Below are 20,401 nucleotides of genomic sequence, written 5' to 3' on the forward strand. Positions count from 1 at the left end.
TTGATACCTTTTTTTTTTTTTTTTTTTTTTTTTTTGAGACAGAGTTTCACTCATGTTACCCAGGCTGGGGTGCAATGGCGCGATCTCGGCTCACCGCAACCTCCGCCTCCTGGGTTCAGGTAATTCTCCTGCCTCAGCCTCCTGAGTCGCTGGGATTACAGGCACGTGCCACCATACCCAGCTAATTTTTTGTATTTTTAGTAGAGACGGGGTTTCACCATGTTGACCAGGATGGTCTCGATCTCTTGACCTCGTGATCCACCCGCCTTGGCCTCCCAAAGTGCTGGGATTACAGGCTTGAGCCACTGCGCCCGGCCTTGATACCTTTTAAACTGGAGTGTAAATGTTTCCAGATTACTTCATTCTAACCAGAGGTTAAACTTTTTTGGGGACTGGGCGCAGTGGCTCATGCCTGTAATTCCAGCACTTCGGGAGGCTGAGGCAGGCAGATCACAAGGTCAAGAGATCAAGACCATCTTGGCCAACATGGTGAAACCCCATCTCTACTAAAAATACAAAAATTAGCTGGGCGTGCTGGTGTGTGCCTGTAGTCCCAGCTGCTGAGGAGGCTGAGGCTGAATAATTGCTTGAACCAGGGAGGTGGAGGTTGCAGTGAGCTGAGATTGCGCCACTGCACTCCAGCCTGGCGACAGAGTGAGACTCCGTCTCAAAACAAACCAAACACACACACACACAAAAACTAAAAAACTTTTTTGGGTCTTGGGTAACTTGGAGAATCTGATGATTAAAGCTATGGAAAAAATACATTTCCCACAAAAATGCATAAACTTTGGACATTCTGTATATTTTCTGGGGGACTGTGGAACATCTGAGGCCTATCCATCGTTAAGCAGTTCCACTCTGGCCTTTCATTTGGCTTCTGTGAAGGGAAAGAAAAGATCATGGGCAAGACCCAGAGCCTAGGAAATTTATCAGATGCAATTTAAGCAGATGGCTCTAAGGCTGGTAACCATAAAAGTAAGGTCCACCAAATTTTGCAGCTGCTAACCCAATTTTCCAGATGAAAATGTTTCCTACCAAATGCACTAATACCTCCCTTGTTGGCATAAATCTGAACTGATAAGTTTTTTAAAAATGAAGATTCTAGCCAAGCATCTTTTATAGGCCAAATTTGAGCAGTAAATGACAAGATGACAAGTTGGTGAATAAATTCACAAGCACTACAATTCCAGTAAGATGAAGCAGAGGAAAGGACAGGTATGCCTTCTTAGGGCTTGTTAGAAATGGAAACACACACACACACACACACACACACACACACACACACACACACTTTACTAATAGAGTAGAACAGCTTTAAGGTAAATAAACCTAGGGACTGTTTATGGTTTCATGAGCAATAAAATGCAATGAAAACTCAAAACTAGGAATAACAGGAATAAATGAAAATAAGCTATTGGCTTATGTATTTATCCTCAGGTAAATTCTCTTTTTCTCCCTTGGACATAGTATGACTCAAATACCTGTTCATCTTTCTATTTATCACTTAAGTAAGCAAATAGAGAACACTCCCTTCAGCTACAAGCTTGGCCAAACCGGTTTGTAGCCAAAGTTTGAATGATCAAGAGCTGAAAAAACAAAGTGTTTTGGAGTGACTTATCAAGAAGGAATGCCATCTTAAATAATGTGTCTGGCACATTCTCTAAACTTAACATTTGGAGTAAGCTGTTTTTTCTTTTCTCTTGATTCTTACCTAAGCTAAAGGGCTTTTTGATACCTGTGAGATGTCCCAATTACTGTGAAAAACCAACAGCTGACAAGAAAGTATCAGGCATAATTTACTAAGATTTACACATCAACTGAGGTGAGCCTACCTTTCGGTGCCTGCTCTCAGCAGCAGCCAGCTGGGACAGCATGCGCTCCTGCATGTTCTTGCACTGTTTCATCACCACCTTTAGAATAGAGAGTGGGTTTGTGCAGACGGGCTGCTTTTCGCCATCATTTTTCTCTTTCAGTGTTTCAAAATCTCTTTGTAGAGCCATTAAAGGATCACTAATATTATATTTTCCATAGCGTTCTTCAATAAAAGTATCTCTGTGTTGGGCCTGGAAAAGAAGGGGAAAAAAATAAGCATCTTGCTTTTTAAAACTACCAGGGAGGGAGGTTTACTATTCAGTGGTTATACATTGAAGATTGTGGTATTAGTATAAACGTAGCCTGCTAATTACAATTCAGATTGAGCCATTTAAATGCAGAAACAGCACCAGAAAGGCGGCATGGTATATTAACAACAACAAATACTTATAAAGTGCTAGCTATGTATTAGACATTGTTCTAAATATTTATAGTCATATTAACTTGTTTAAAATTGACAACACTGTAAGGTAGTGCTATCATCTCAATTTTGCTGATGAGAAAACTATTCCTGGTTACTCATCTAGCCAGCTGTCAGAATTGGGATTTAAACCCAGGCAGCCTGACTTCAGAGTCTGTGTCCTTAGCCTCTGTGCTTATTGTCTCTGATGAATGTTTACATTACCAGCAGGTACATTTTGCTTTTTTTCTGTTATGGCATTAGCATTTCCAATATGTTAAGCATGACAATTTTATGAGTATATTTAGAGACCTAACAAAATGCCAGCAGATTTATGAAGGGTGCAGAATATAAGCAGGATCACATTACAATCTAGGACTACTTGTGATCTATGCATATGAACCTTTACTTAGTTGTTGATGGGTCAAGAGGACGGAAGCACCTCACGACCAGAAATGCAGACAAAATCTTTTCCACCTGCTGCCAAATTCTACCTCCTCTTGTCTCTGTTTGGTTGTTACTTTCCATTATCTTTTCTGCCTCTTTCCAGGCTTGATGAGCCTTGGGGATGAGCATGTAAGAAGGGGATGCAAACTGGTGCTTGTTGTCTGGACAAGGGCTTTAGCCATCAGTACCAAGTTGGGAGTATAAAGAGCAGGAGGTGGGTGGAAAGATATTCCTAGGCTTCCATCTTTCCTCATCTCTGTAGGAAGAGCTTGAAGAACTCCTTATGAGCATCATACATTACATGCACATTACTTTTTACTTATTACACAGATATTTAAGTTTCTTGAGGTATTTTACAATGAAAAATGAAGCGTTAACACAGGGTTGAAGAAACTAAAAAATCACAGCAAAGTACTAATTTAAGCTTTCAAATGAAATCTAGTTATGAAAACACTGTTATTTATCATTTTTTAAAAACTATTTAATCAGTAGTTATGTTTTCTTAGCACTGCCATCCACAAATAGGAGCCTGTTTAAAATGAAAGGGAAAACCACAATTTAATGGCTATGCTTTAATTTAAAGGAACCTTTAAGAAAATAAAGCAAACGCAGGGTTTCTTTAACACAGAAGTGTTTCAGTGCTGGAAATCGGATGCCTTCTTCTTCACTGACTATCCAATTTAAGCCCCAGGAATCACTTAGCCTTATGGTAAAATTTTGTGTTGTTATCAGCTGCAAATGTTCAAAGCAGTTGGAAGTTCTGGGTTTTACTTCTGGCTTGACTACAGCCATCTTATGTCATGACATTATTGGAGTACTTGGATACTGAACATTTGAAGAGAGAAATCCATTTCTTTACGTTACTAATAACCATCTTTCTAGCCTTATTGTGTGTGTGTGTGTGTGTGTGTGTGTGTGTGTGTATGTGTGTGAATTAAAGTGGGGGAGGTCTACAACACAGAGTCTAAGACAAAACCCTACTTTTTGCAGCTCCAAGTTAAAAAGGAAATTCTCAGTAAAATTTGAAAATAACCTGTAGTCCATTTAGAATGGAGAAAGAAAAGATCAACTCCTGAACTAGCCATTCTTATTTTAAAACATGGTGAATGGCCAGGCACAGTGGCTCACATCTGTAATCCCAGCACTTTCGGAGGCAGAGGCAGGACCATCACTTGAGCCCAGGCGTTTAAGACCAAGCTGGGCAAAATAGAGAGACCCTGTCTCTACAAAAAATAAAAAAAATCAGCTGGGCATGATGGCATGTGCCTGGAGCCCTAACTACTTGGGAGGCTGAGGCTGGAGGATTACTTGAGCCCCATCTAAGCTGCTATGAGCTCTGATTACACCACTGCATTCCAGCCTGGTCAGCAGAAGGAGAACCTGTTCCAATAAGTAAATAAAAAAAACATAGTGAAAGCAAAACCAAAAAGCTAGTTATATGTTAAAAGCAACAGTGCCAAACAACATGGGACTCATCAATGTTTCCCTTTTACCATGTTTCTTTAAATTCAGCTATAAAAATCTAAAATTGATTACCTATAACTCAATTTATTATTATTATTATTATTATTATTATTATGTTTTGAGACAGGGTCTGGCTCTGTCAACCAGGCTGCAGTGCAGTGATGTGATCTCAGCTCACTGCAGCCTCGACCTCCTGGGCTCAAGTGATCTTTCCACCTCAGCGTCCTGAGTAGCTGGGACTACAGGCACGTAACACCTCACCCAACTGTGGGTTTTTTTTTCCACTTTTTTTTTTTTCTGGTAGTGACATGTTTCATTATGTTGCCCAGGCTGGTCTCAAACTTCTGGGCTCAAGCAATCCTTCTCCCATGGCCTGCCAAAATGCTGGGATCGCAGGTGTGAGCTGGGGTCCAGTCAAAGTATCTGTAGCTACTAATGTCCTAAGTCATTTTTAGGCCATTTTTAGAAAAATAAAAGAGCTCTGACAAAGAAGCAACAGAAAAAAAATTCCTTTATATAGCTGAAATACTACTTTTCTAATGGTCACATTTCTTATTCATGATAGCCATTTCAGTATGGTTAGTAATGGTAAAGGAATAATTATTGGCACTGTTGATTTAGTAGGACAAAAAGGAAATAGAAAAAGTAAACCCAAATATTTTTAACAACCTTTTCCTTTTTACAGTATTACGGAGAAAGTAGGATGGAAGAACAGGAGCTGGGACTACAATTCATGGCCTTGACATCAGATCTGCTGAGAAGCTGTCTCTCTGGTTTGAGTACTATATAGTTAACTAATCCCAAAAATATGACTTTTAAAACCCACACTGTGATTACCCTGTGTAATTAATAAGCACCACAGAGTTATGAGTAGCAGACAAAGAGCTTCTTTGGTGAGGTCTCAGTCTGAGAATAGTTGTTTGGCTGTCTGTTTTCTCTTGTAGTGCTTCATAGTAATTTCATAATCACTTGCATAGTAATTGCAAGTTGTATATTATAGATGGCTTTGCCTGTAAAGGAAAAGGATCTGTGGAATAATCTGAAGAAGTCTCCTTGTCAGAGAGCAATTCTCTTAAGTACATTCTAATATGGGGTCAAATATAGAAAAGGTGAATTCAAAGTCTGTATTTATTATATCAAACACTGGATTCAAAAATGGAAGGCAGAACATAGTATTTATCAATTAATGAGTTAGTCAGGTGAAGTATAGGGATTACAAGTTTAACAGTATAAATAATAATGAAACTCCAAAATAGATATTAAGATTTGAAGAATGAAGAGATTTAATGGGAGTGTGTAATGATTATCTATTCCTGCATACCAATCACCCCCAAAGTTAGCAGCCTTAATAATAAACATTAAAAAAAATTCACAGTTTGGAGGGTCAGGAATCTGGGAGTGGCTTAGCTGGGTGGTTCTGGCTCAGGGTGTCATGAGGTTGCAATCAAACTGTTGGTCAGGGCTGTATCCATCTGAAGCCATGACTGTGACTGGTGGACCCACTTCCATGCTTGCTTACTCACATGACTGTTGGCATAGGCCTTGGCTCCTTACCAGTGCCAGCTTCCAACAGAGCAAGTAATCCCCAGACCCCTAAAAGAGACAGAGACTAAGATGGAAGTCCCAATGTCCTTTATAACCTAATCTTGGAAGTGACACATCATCATTTCTTAGGTATTCTATCGGTTACACAGACCAACCCTGGTAAATGTGGGGGCAGACTACCCAAGGGCGTGACTATCAGGAGGTAGGGATCATTGGGGGCCATCTTGGAGGCTGGCTACAAGGTGAATGGCTAGATGTGCTACCACTATCATTTATATCTCAGGTCAAAAAAAAATTTTTCCCCCCTCAGGTCAAAATTTAAAGACCAAAAACCTATATTCAAAACTATCAAAGCTGAGTTTTAATATTTTAATGAATTTCAGTTATTTTATAAGATATTTTAAATGATCTTAGATTTGAGTTTTGGGGGATTTTAGTAATAAAGCTAAAGTAAATTCAATTTTATTATTTTTACTTCAGTGACAATGTGTACTTTAACTGAACAGAAATTCCTACATTGCCAGAAAACATGATGGTCTTTAATTGCAGAAAACAGAAAAATAACTGGGTGGTTAGACAGATTCAGTAATGGAGGGTATTATCATTATCACAGCAGCCAGAACACATCAGTCATCTATTACTCATTTATTTTTCCTGTCACAGGCTTAATGAAACACACCACTACTGAAAGCTTAAAATCAAATCACATAATATTCTTACAGTCTGCCATACTTGCTCTCCAAAAGTTTCAGCTATGTTATTCCTAACTTCAAAAGGAAATATGAAGTAGTCATCTCTCCTCACTTTCCAGTATAGTGTGTGTGTATATTCGGATCTTAAAGTAGGAAATCAGTTTCTTTTTATTCTTTGGCACCAACATGAACAATGGTTCAAAGTCTAATGGTGAAGAATTAAGACCCATTTAATTGGAAGTTTACATTCAACTATGAGGTTTTATTTTCAAGACTCAGGCTGGTACCGTAACTGAATTAGGATGTATTTCTGCCATTAATGAGACAATTCTGAAATGATATTTTAAAAAGTAATCAGCAATATGAAGACTATTGAAATGTTCTGAATACCTCATGCCAGGGACCAGAAAAAGAATATGATTCCAAGCATTTGGTTAATGCTACCAAAAGCATGTTAAAAGCAATCATTTTCACATGCACATTGAATCCATTTATTGTCAAATAATTCACACTATAGATAAACTATTTATAGTTTATAGCAACCTGAGCAACTGGAAATAAAGCAAACATTCTGGATAAAGATGTTAACAATAGGCTGGGCATGGTGGCTCATGCCTATAATCCCAGCACTTTGCGAGGCTGAGGTGGGTAGATCATGAGGTCAGGAGTTTGAGACCAGCCTGGCCAATATGGTGAAACTCCATCTCTACTAAAAACAGAGAAGTTAGCCAGGTGTGGTGGCAGGTGCCTGTAGTCTCAGCTATGCAGGAGGGTGAGGCAGGAGAACTGCTTGAACCTAAGAGGCGGAGGTTGCATTGAGCCGAGATCGAACCATTGCATTCCAGCCTGGGCAACAGAGTCAGACTCTGTCGTGCAAAAAAAAAAAAAAAAAAGATTGTTCTGGAAATTCCTTCACAAATTGCTGAATGAGAACTAGAATGAGATTAGCAAGTTTCTTTTTTATTATTATTTCATGTATACTGGGTTTTTAAAAAAGTACATGATCTAATGAGAAACTATCAAAAACACCCATTTCGCATGTCAGTCTTGGCTATTTGAGTTTTAAGAATTAACTGGCCTCCTATATTTTGGCTTGACTTATATGTATTCGAAGAGTTTTTATCAGCCGGGTATGGTGGCTCACCTCTGTAATCCCAGCCCTTCGGGAGGCTAAAGATGATAACAATATTATAAGAAAACCCTCGTTCTGGAAATTCCTTTACAGTTGCTGAATGAGAACTAGATTTTAATGTTTTATACTAATAAAAAAAGCTGATTTAACCTCATTTAAACTTTAATTTTTGGAAAACAGTACAAAATTTAACATGACAGTAAAGAGAGAAGATTTTCATTATTTAAAAATATTTCAGGCCAGGTGCGGTGGTTCACACCTATAATACTAGCACTTTGGAAGGCCAAGGCAGGCGGAAGATCACTTGAGGTCAGGAGTTTAAGACCAGCCTGGCTAACATGGTGAAACCCCATGTCTACTAAAAATACAAAAATTAGCTGGGTGTGGTGGTGCACCCCTGTAATCCCAGCTACTTGAGACACTGAGGCACAAGAATTGCTTGAACCTGGGAGGGGAAGGTTGCAGTGATCCAAGATAGCACCACTGCACTCCAGCCTGGATAATGGAGTGAGACAAAATATTTTAACTGACTGTGAAGTAGAATGAACTTCAAATATTCCCTTTGGAGTCAACTTGCAACCATAAATATTTATAAAAGCAATTATTTACATAAGAACAGATGAACATTTATTATTATTTGACTAACGTGTACTAAATTCTATTCAAGACTAAAAATGGTTTAGTGTAAATAGGTACAAGTGCGGCACTTCTAGCCCATAGACTGCTTGTTGATAGCATAAGAATATGAGTAAACAGGCGGGTGTGGTGGCTCATGCCTGTAATCCCAGCACTTTGAGGGGTCGAGGCGGGTGAATCACCTGAGGTCAGAAGTTCGAGAGCAGCCTGGCCAACATGGCGAAACCCCATCTCTACTAAAAATACAAAAATTAGCTGGGTGTGGTGGTAGGTGCTTGTAATCCTAGCTATTCGGGAGGCTGAGGCAGGAGAATCGCTTGAACCTGGGAGGCAGAGGTTGCAGTGATCCAAGATTGCGCGACTGCACTCCAGCCTGGGTGACAGAGCAAGAATCTATCTCAAATATGTGTGTGTGTGTGTGTGTGTGTGTGTGTGTGTGTGTGTGTGTGTAAACAGCATAATGTAGTTGCTTCAACATTCCAATTCCAGGGTCCTGTGAAACGTTCTAATGAAACTGAAATAAAATATGTTGAGATTTTTTTCTTTTTGTTCTCAGTTGTTAAGTGGAGGTAGGTGGCTGAAACAAACTACATGTACATTCTGGACTGAGTCCACAAGAATAACTTTTTGAGGTGGGGAAGAAAATGTGTTTAGGAATTCAACAAGTACTGAACAAATTATTGAACTGATAAAGGGAGAATGCTCTGAATATAAATTAAGAATTTTCAAGTGTAATTTTAAAATACTTTATTTTTGGCCGAGGAGGGTAGATCACCTGAGGTCAGGAGTCTGAGACTAGTCTGGCCAACATGGTGAAATCCTGTCTCTACTAAAAATACAAAAATTAACCAGGCATGGTGGTGCATACCTATAGTCCCAGCTTGGGAGGCTGAGGCAGGAGAATTGCTTGAACCTGTGAGCCGAGATCGCACCACTGCACTCCAGCTTGGGTGATAGAGCGAGACTCTGTCTCAAAACAAAAAACTTTATTTTTTAGAGCAGTTTGGGGTTCATTGCAAAATGCAGCAGAAGGTACAGAGATCTCCCATGTATCCCCTGCCCCACACAGGCACAGCCTCCCTATTATCAACATTATCACCAGAGTGGTACATTTGTTCCAATTGAAAAAAGTATTATTTTAAATGATACATTAGATCCTAATCTCTTTTTTTTTAAGGAGACCTTACATTTCTGAAAGTACAATGAGAAGATGCATACCTTACATAATATACAAAAATAGAGATGCATCATGGTACTGAAGAGAAAATCACAACAGGTGAAAGCCTATGAAAAAGTGCTTAAGTCATTAGGGATCAGGGAGGTGTAAGTTAAAAAAATAAGAAGACACCACTATACAGCCACTACTAGAATGGCTAAAATTACAGACTGACAACATTAAATGTTGGAAAGAAGTTAGAGTAACTAGAACACTCATGCATTGCTAGTGAGAATATAAAATAGCACAACTACTTTGGAAACTGGTCTGGAAATTTCTCATATAGTTACATAAATCCTAACTGTAATTGTAAATATTAAATATTAATCCAAAAGATATGAAAACACATTTCTACAAGACTTTTACATAATTATCTATAGCAGCTTTATTCATAGTAGCCCCAAACTAGAAATAATCAGATATCAATCAACAGGAGAATAAACAAAATGTGGCGCATTCATACAATGGAATACTATATAGCAATAAAAAGGAACAAAATGCTGACATACACAATAACACTGATGAATCTGAACATCATACTCAGCAACAAAAAGAAGCCAGGCATAAGAGTATGTTCTGTGTGACTGTTTAGATGAAGTTGTGGAATAAACAAAACTGAACTATGGTGAACAAAAAATCAGAACAGTGTTTTCCTCTGGGGACAGGGAAATGATTGACTGGGAAGGAGCACAAGATCCTGGTGTGATAAGAATGTTCTGTGTCTTGATAGTGGTGTGGGTTATGTGGATGTGTGCATCTGTAAAAACACATTAAACTGAAATATTTAAGATCTGTGCATTTCACTATATCCAAATTATACCTCCAGTTAAACAACATAAAATGTAAATATATTTAATAAAAGTTACAAGAAAAGTTAAGTTACACGTAATATATGTTTTACATACAGTATTTCTAAAACAGATAGGAAGGTCAAACCAAAGTAATTTGAACAATCATGACAGCAAAAACAAGATTCACACTCGAGCTTTTCTTGCCTGCTAAACAGTGTGCTGAGTATTTTACATATCTAATTCATTCCTAACAACATTCGGTATGAAGCAAACAGCACTATTATCTTCATTTTATAGAAAAACCGAATATTAAACACGTGACTTTCCCAAGGTCACAAAGCTAATTAAGTAGTGAAGAATAATAAGTGGTATATATAGTTAAGTGCCATGTTAGCCGATTGAATAATACAGAAATATAGTCCCAGGACTTTGTAGGAATGAATTTCAATTTAGTAGGTCTTGATCAGCAACTTGAAAATGAAACACAACAGAACAGAAAACACTGCAGAGCACTGAATGTTACAAAATGCATTTTGAGAAACTTTTCTTCCAGCATAAGAACGTAAGTGTGTACCCTGGGTCACAATACAAAGTCTACTTTTCAATATGCATTACTGCCCAAAAAGTTTGAGAAACACTAGAATGGAATGAAGAATGCAAGAAATCTGAATCCTGAATCTATCATTTAAAACAATTTAAGTTATAACAAACATGTAAATACTAATAGAAATGATAATCAGTATTATTGTTTTACTTAAACTAACAAATGTTATAAAATCTATAAACCAGGAGAGGTTTGGCCTAACATCAAATATACATAACGTAACAAAAAACAAATAATGCAACACATCTCTGTGTTATCAAGGTTAAACAACCAAAATCTCACTGGAGAAGTCTGGGAAAGTTTTCTGGACTTGTGCATGATTTGCAGAGCCCATGCTTTGAATGGTTTGATTGAATACTTAATGTTTGCTGGGTACTGTGTATTATAAGTGATTTGAGTAATGATAACAGAATAGAGATGTGACTATGTACGATCTAGTCCACTGCCCTCAGGGAGCTTAAAATTTGCCAGACAAGTATAAGGCCTAACAGCAGCAATGAACAAACAGCCTCTCTGTTTAAATGTTTTCTAAATAATATCATTAATGTTTAGAGGAACACCAAGTAGAATTTATTTGAGATCGGAATTTTCTAAGACTTAGACTTTACATTCATAGGAATAGGAAGGAAAAGGCCAGCCCTGGAAGTGGGTGGATTCTGGCAGATAAATGGAGCAATAGGCAATTTAATGAATTACAGGAAACAGCATGAGGTTGGCAGGGTTCAGGTAGGGGGCCCACACAACCCAAAAGTGTCTCTGAAGTGTTACACAATGAAACCCAGCCTACAGACTATAGCTGTGTGTGATACTTTAAGTTAATCCTATGAACTTGAAAAACTTTTTTAGAGATGTGCTGGGCTCTTTCACTCACTATTAACAGACAGTGCAGAAAACGTCAAGGTTAATATATTTTAAAAGAGCTCAGTAAACAAGATGTGAAAGGATATCTTCATTTCCTCTAGCTAAGGTACTCTATGGGAGAGAGATCTGAAGCTATATAACTGTGGGCTGGGTCTTAATTCTAAAAATTTATTTGAAGCAAGTTTCTTAAATTATAAACAGACTGATATTATAAAGAAACATGCCAAGAGACAAGCTGCTCATAAGTAAGGTCCTGGGAAGAGGGCCTAATCTTGGTTGAGAAGTAGAAAGTACTCATATTTAGAAGTGATTAAGTAACAGGAATAAGAAGTTTGTTGGGGAAGTGGAGGTGGGGTGTGAAAAGTGACAGGGCAGAATGAAAAAGGGGAGAGTAATACTTTAAGACCCACACCATGGTGAGAGCAGGATGCCAGGGTAGGCAAACAGAAGCAAGGACAGTGTAATCATACATCCTAATGACAGAAGGTGGAATGGAATATCTAAGTAACATATTAAGAGAAAGAGCAGGCTCCATGTCACCAAGTTGGCAGATGGAAAGGTGGCAATTTCTGTTGTCTGTGTAGCCTTATATAGAGAGAAGTAGCTAGCTATTTGGTTTCAACCAGCAGTCAGACAGATTGGGACTCAAATTCTTCTCTGGAGAACAAAAGGAGGAGAGAGTAAAAAGGGCAAGACTGAAAAGTAAAAGGTTGCTATCACTGCATTGCGGGATGTTTAGTGAGAATTTTAAATGTAATCTGGCAATGGTTATCGCAATAAGGCACAAATACATGGTGAAATCATGCATGCTAAAGTTGACCACTGCCATCTATTAAGTCCAAGTAATCCCAACTTAAGCCTGCCTTTATCTTCAGAACAGAAGTATACAACAAACTCACAGCCAACATCATACTGAATGTGCAAAAGCTGGAAGCATTCTGCTTGAACACTGGCAAAAGACAAGGGTGCCCTCTCTTACCCCTCCTATTGGAAGTCCTGGCCAGGGCAATCAGGCAAGAGAAATAAATAAAGGGCATCCAAAGAAGAGAGGAAGTCAAACTATTCCTGTTTGCAGATGACATGATTCTATATCTAGAATAGATATAGAAATATAGACTACGGAAAACCCCATAGTATCAGCCCCAAAACTCCTTCAGCTGATAAACAACTTTAGCAAAGTCTAGGGCACAAAATCAACATACAAAAATCACTAGCATTCCTATACACCAACAACAGCCAGGCTGAGAGCCAAATCAGGAATGTAATCCCATTCATAAATGCCACAGATAGAATCAAATAGCTAGGAAAACAACCAGGGAGGTGAAAGATCTCTACAACGAGAATTACAAAACACTGCTCAAAAAAATCAGAGATGACACAAACAAATGGAAAAACATTCCATGGTCATGAACTGGTAGAATCAATACCATTAAAATGGCCATACTGCCCAAAGCAATTTACAAGTTCAATGCTATTCCCATCAAACTACCAATGACATTCTTCAGAGAACTAGAATAAACTATTTAAAAATTCATATGGTACCAAAAGAGAGCCTGAATAGCCAGGGCAATCCTAAGCAGAAGAACAAAGCTGAAGGTATCATACTATCCAACTCTGAACTATACTACAGGGCTACAGTAACCAAAACAGCATAGTACTGGTACAAAAACAAACACATGGACCAATGGAACAGAATAGAGAGCCCAGAAATACGGCAACACACCTACAACCAACTGATCTTCAAGAAAGCTGACAAAAACAAACAATGGGGGAAAGGACTCCTTATTCAATAAACGTTGCTGGGATAACTGGCTAACCATATGTAGAAAATTAAAACTGGATCCTTTCCTTACACCATATACAAAAATTAACTCAAGATGGATTACAGAGTTAAATGTAAAACCCAAAACTATAAAAACCCTGGAAGACAACCTAGACAATCCCATTCTGGACACAGGAACTGGCAAAGATTTCATGACAAAGATATCAAATGCAACTGCAACAAAGGCAAAAATTGATAAATGGGATCTAATTACTTAAGAGCTTCTGCACACCAAAAGAAACTATCAACAGAGTAAACAGACAACCTACAGAAGAGGAGAAAATATTTGCACACTATGCAACTGACAAAGGTCTAATATCCAGCATCTATAAGGAAGGAACTCAATTTTACAAGAAAAAAAACAATTCTATTAAAAAGTAGGCAAAGGACATGAATAGACACTTTTCAAAAGAAGACATACATATGACCAGCAAACATTTAAAAAAGCTCAGTATCACTGATCATTAGAGAAATGCACATCAAAACCACAATGAGATAGCATCTCATACTAGTCAGAATGGCTATTATTAAAGTCAAAAAATAACAAATACTGGCGAGGTTGCTGAGAAAAGGGAACACTTATACACTAATGGTTCAACCATTGTGGAAAGCAGTATGGCAATTCCTCAAAGACCTAAAAACAGAACTGCCAGCAATCCCACTACTCAATATATACCCCAAGGAATATAAATTATTCTACCATAAAGACACATGCATGTGAATGTTTACCGCAGCACTATGTACAACAGCAAAGGCACAGAATCAACCTAAGTGCCCACTGTGGTAGACTGGATAAAGAAAATGTGCTACATATATACAATGGAATACTACACAGCCATAAAAAAGAATGAGATCATGTCCTTTGCAGAAACATGGACGGAACTAGAAACAATCATCCTTACCAAACTAACGCACAAATACCGTTATGTTCTCACTTATAAGTGGGAGCTAAATGATGAGAACATATGGACACTAAGAGGGGAACAATAGACACTGGGGCCTATTTGGAGAGTGGGATGAGGGAGAAGGCCAGAAAAAATAACTAGTGGGTTCTAGGGGTGATGAAATAATCTGTACAACAACCCCCGTGACATTGGTTTACCTATATAATAAACCTGCATATGTATCTCTGAACTTAAAATCAAAGTTAAAAATAAAGTATACTTAAAAAAAAGTTAAAAAAAAATTATAGGCCCAGTGGCTCATGTCTATAATTCCAGCTACTTGGCAGACTGAAGGTGGAAGATCACTTGAGGTCAGGCATTTGAGACCAGCCTGAGCAACACAGTGAGACCCAGCTCTAAGGAAAAAAAGAAGTGTGCTAAAGAGGATTGGGATATGCATGGATAAGAAGAACAGAGTAATCTTTGGCGACATGGGCTCTTCCTTTTTATTCTGAAGCGTGGCAACACCATATGGAAACTTTAAATGTCACCAGATAAGAATAGAATAACCAAGACCCCCTTTTCCATTTTAATCCCATAAGGAATAGGAAAACTGGCTCTATTCTAGGCCTCTAAGACTCTGTTTTGGCACCTTCTTCCTTTAACAATTTCTAGGTCTGGTGTGAAGATGTCATTTTCCTATGACAAATACAGAAAAAGATGGACAAGAGTCTGAATGAGATATTTTAAAGGTTAAAGAACTCAGAGTTATCAATTTGGAACACAGACAGACAAAAGGGGATGATAAAGATTCTGTGAAAGCCAAAAAAGCAAACAAACAAAAAAACCACCAAAAATAAAACAGGACAAAAAATAAAAAAGCAAATCTAAAAAAAAAAAAAAAAAAATCACAGGAGAAATGGGGGATCAGTCAATACATTCTGAAAGATACAGAACCTGTGTAATTTAGACAGATAATCACAGAGGTTCTTACCTGAAAAGTATGGGAAATAATATTTTTGTATATATCCAGATGAAGAAAGACAAGCAATACTGTACTATTTTTTTCATACTGAACTTTTTGTCTGATACTCAAAGTTCCCATTACAAACCAGTCAGGGATTGCAGATGATCACATCCCAAATTGATAGGAAAGGATACCAGGATTAAATGTCAGTTGAAAATTAACAAATAATAGAAAATAATTTCCAAACAATTTTTTCTTTAGATGAATACAAAATAGTGAGCAAAGGGACATACTCCAATTATGTGGTATCCTTCACTATAAATAAAGAAAAACACCAAGCAATGATTTCCTGTCCGAAGAACAAATTGTTCCTTCTTAGTACAGGGTAAGATGTAAATAATGTCACTGAATGGAAATTATCAATAACAGTAAAAGTTAGGAAACTATATTACTATAGTTAAGCATCTTTTCAGAGAAATATGAATTAATAAATAGCAATCTATTTTGAGCCTTATAGGACCTGAACTCATTCTCTTATATGATAAATACTTCGGAAGTACTTACTTGGTTCTAGATACCTAGGATACAGTGGCGAATAAGATTAAGGACCTGTCCCCCTGAGAAGCTTACATTTAGTGAGAAAAAATAAATAGTAAACATAAAGAATGTAGACAAATCTCCATAATCTGTGATGCTTATCAGCACAAATATATAAATTTTCCTATTATCACTAATCTAGTGTAGACAACAGAAAAAGAGAAATCATGTTATGCATAATTCAATTCTATGAACATGTATTGGGTACACTTCTTTTTTTTTTTTTGAGACAGAGTCTTGCTCTTGTTGCCCAGGCTGGAGTGCAATGGTGTAATCTCGGCTCACTCCAACTTCCGCCTCCCAGGTTCAAGAGATTCTCCTGTCTCAGTCTCCGGAGTACCTGGGATTACAGGTGAGTACCAGCACACATGGCTAATTTTTGTATTTTTAGTAGAGACAGGGTTTCACCGTGTTGGTCAGGCTGGTCTCAAACTCCTGACCTCAGATGATCCACCTGCCTCGGCCTCCCAAAGTGCTGGGATTACTGGCGTGAGCCACTGTGCCCAGCCTGGGTACATTTCTTATGTGAAGGGTTCTGTGTGTGAAGAAGGAAAATAAAGCAGTATTCCAAACAAGGGAACAGTTCAAGCTACATTATGGGAGAATGAAAACATGTAATTTGGCTACAGAGCTTAGATTTATAGCTAGTACACTGGAAGGAAATGAGACTAGGTTCCAGGCAGTCTATAAATGTCTTGAATGAAATGTCTTTAAGCTTAATTTTCTAGGCAACAAAGAGTCACAAGAAGTTTTTAAAGAGAAAAACAAGACCAAATAGATACTAATGATGGTCAGGCTACAAATCTAGTATATAAGATGAGTAGCAGAGTATCAGGTAGGAAGCTAGATCCAGAGACCATTTGGATCTAAAGTCAAAATATAAGAGGGAGACAGAGACCAAATTTAAGGTATACTGGAGGAAGAACCAACAGGTTTTGGCACCTGATTAGACACGAAGAGGGAAGACACACAGATACTTTGAAGCATTTAGCTTGGGTGAGTGGATGGTTGGTGATGCCATCAACCAAAACAAAGAACAAAGGCAGAACAAACAGCCTTTTAGGGAAGGATGCCGAGATTGTAATATAGGATATTTAGGTACATATGTCAAAAAGGCACTTGAATATATGGGTTGAGGTATAGAAAAATAGCAAATCTGGGTGTTAACCACCCACAGAAACCAATAAAATTGATGAAATCACCCACTGAAGAAAAGAGTAAATCTAAGAACAAAGTCTCAGGAAATACCTGTTTATTCATTCAGCTAACATATTCTGTGTACCACTGTGCTATGCTAGGTGTAGACACGATGTCAAACAGGAGGTCACGCACAGTGGCTCACGCCTGTAACACCAGCGCTTTGGGAGGCTGAGGCAGGAGGACTGCCTGAGCCCAGGAGGTCGGGACCATCCTGGGCAATATGGCAAGACCCTATCTCGCCACGTTAAAAAAAAAAAAGCCACATAGGAGACTCAGTAAAATAAATGTATTCTATATGACACAGCAGACAGAAGCAACAAATCATGTGTAGACATGGTAACATGATGGACCGCAAAGGCACAGTAATTATAAAAAGAAAGAAATAGAACAAGCTATATAATACAATACCATGTATGCAAATTGATACACACAAGGCAATACATTTTACAAGAATATATGCAAATAAAAAATGTGTAAGAATAGTTGCTTATGGAGACCAAGTGAATGGGAGTAGAAGCTGAGGATACAGGGAATTTTATTATTATTATGTTGTTTTTTTCACTCTTTTTGCTCAGGCTGGAGTGCAATGGTGCAATCTCGGCTCACTGAAACCTCTGCCTTCTGGGTTCAAGTGATTCTCCTGCCTCAGCTTCCCGAATAGCTGGGATTACAGGGATGTGCCACCACAACCGGCCAATTTTGTAATTTTAGTAGAGACAGGGTTTTTCCATGTTGGTCAGGCTGGTCTTGAGTTCCAGACCTCAGGTGATCCGCCCGCCTTGGCCTCACAAAGTGCTGGGATTACAGGTGTGAGCCAATGCGTCCAGCCACAGGGAATTTTAAAACACACACACACACAAAACCAAACAAAAATGAGTAACATTTTGGCCCTTATCCTTTAGGATCTTAAAAGTCTATAGGGCAAGAGACAGTGGTATTTAATACAGTTATGAAAAGTGCTATAGTAGATTTTGAACAGTATGCAATTCGAACTACAGGAAAGGAAATTTTATCTAGTCACAGAAGGTATCAAATTTAAGAGGAATATGGAAGAAAAAAACATAAAGGAGTCTCAGAAAGACCAAGACAAGAATATCACAGAAGCCAAGGAAAGAAGTTTAACAAGGAGGATGGTCAACACCGTCCAATGCTGAGTTAGGTAATCTAATTAAAAGAGGGCATTACAGGTTACTTGTAACTTGAAAATGTAAAATTTCATTAGAGTAGTAGAAACAAAAGGCAAATGAGTGAGAGATGAGAAACTAGAAGCAGGAGTACAAATGACATTTAAATATTTCAGTGTAAAAAGAGAAAGAGAAATAGGGTGGTAGCTCAAAAGGATGGCAAGATTGAGATTTTTGTTTTGTTTTGTTTTTTAAATATAGAATGGAAAGTTTCAAACAGGCTTTGGCCAAAGACAAGAAGTAGTATTAAAAGAAGAAACTGGGGCACTAAGAGAGAAGGCAAGGTGTAATTGATGGAGTAAGGCTATGAAGAAACAGGGTAAAGGTGAGATCAAGAGTACAGGTGGCATTGCTCTTAGAATGGGGTGGCATAAGAAAAGAAGAATGTCTTATTAAATGGATAAAAAAAGTCTCTAGATATTTACAATCAGTAAGAACAGAGACTTAATTTAATAATAATACAATCATATGCTCATTTTTACCAATGAATTCAGTCTCCTTGACATCCCATTGTGCATATTATAATTCTTACAAAATTTTTATTTTTCAGTAAATATTTTCTCATAAAAATTTTAACTATATAAAGCTGAAGTCCTTCCTGACCATAATCCCCTTTCATTTTCCTCCCTAAAAGTTCTCAGTATGGGGGCTGGGCACAGTCGCTCATGCCTGTAATCCCAGCATTTTGGGAAGCCGAGGCAGGCGGATCACCTGAGGTCGGGAGTTTGAGACAAGCCTGACCAACATGGAGAAACCTTGTCTCTACTAAAAATACAAAAAATTAGCTAGGTGTGGTGGCGCATGGCTGTAATCCCAGCTACTTAGGAGGCTGAGGTAGCAGAATCGTTAGAACCTAGGAGGTGGAGGTTGCAGTGAGCCAAGATTTTGTCATTGCACTCCAGCCTGGGCAACAAGAGTGAAATTCTGTCTCAGAAAAAAAAAAAAAAAATTCTTAGTATTGTTAGGTATCCTCCCAGACAACTTTTTCTAATTTAAGGTTTTTAATTTTATTTTTTGTAGAGACAGCATCTTGCTTTGTTTACCAGGCTGGTCTCAAACCTCTGGCCTCAAGTGACCTTCTCTGCCCAGCCTCCACTTCAAAGAATATATATACGTGTGTGTATGTGTGTGTGTATGAAACCTAATTACATAGATATTATTGTGCAAAACTGTTCTGTAACTTGTTTTCACTTACTGTCTGAAAGATCTTTCTAAGTCAGTAGATAGCTTTCTTTCTCATTAAAAAAGTTATATAATATTCCATAGTAAGGATGTACCAGCTTATGCAGCCATTGATGGAACTTAGTGATGGACATTTGTGTCATTTACAGTTTCCAATACTGTATTAAACAATGCTGCAATAAGCAAACTTGTACATATGTGAGAGAACTGTTTTGGAGAATAGCTATATTACTATGCTTTTCTAACAAAACAGTTTCCCATAATAAAACTCCCAATTCATTCTATAAATGCCTCCTTTCCATAAAGATTTTCAGCACACATACAAGACGGTTTTCTCCTGTCTTCCAAATTATTCATACAACTGGCTAAACTGGAATACTAAATGATAGACCATGGGTTTTAGTTTTAGAAGCAACCTCTTTCTTTGCTTCTCATCTCTATGGGGACAACTAGACATAACCCCCGACTAATCTAAAATCACAAGGCTAACACATGCAAGGAAGACACAGTAAGAGGAAGTCAAAATCGGAATAAGCTATTTCCCTTTTTTATTTGTTTTAGTTACAGGCTGAATAAATGCAACGAAATTCCTCACTGCTGTAATCTTTTCTGAAGCCCCTCCCCAACTGCTGGAAAACTGTGTGTTCTCTAAATAGGTGCTGTTTTATAAACTGAATTCCCCCTTTCTTTATTCAAAAGTATTAAAACAACAACAACAACAACAAACAAACAAACAGAGCCCACAGGAAGACATCAGTTAAATGAGAAATTTGCTTATTCTTCTGGCATCTTCATTCTTGATCCCCTAAATGTCACAACTTGTAATATGAATGATAACATGACAAAAAGTTATACAGCAAATAGCTGATGCCAGACAATAATTTTTTTTTTTTTTTTTTTTG

The 20,401-nt window shown here is 37.9% G+C and overlaps 1 protein-coding gene across 2 annotated transcripts in view; it reads right to left on the bottom strand.

Moving 5' to 3' along the window:
- CTTNBP2NL (CTTNBP2 N-terminal like) overlaps positions 1-20,401 on the bottom strand; it is a 66,091-nt gene that overhangs the window by 10,136 nt on the left and 35,554 nt on the right. For both annotated transcript variants that reach the window (XM_032249756.1, XM_032249755.1), the window contains exon 4: positions 1,836-2,066. In XM_032249756.1, coding sequence (XP_032105647.1) covers positions 1,836-2,066 — 231 coding nt within the window. The remainder of the gene's footprint in view (positions 1-1,835; positions 2,067-20,401) is intronic.

The sequence above is a fragment of the Sapajus apella genome, unplaced genomic scaffold (assembly GCF_009761245.1).
Source record: "Sapajus apella isolate SASKATOON/1434 unplaced genomic scaffold, GSC_monkey_1.0 scaffold69, whole genome shotgun sequence".
Taxonomy (NCBI): Eukaryota; Metazoa; Chordata; class Mammalia; order Primates; family Cebidae; genus Sapajus; species Sapajus apella.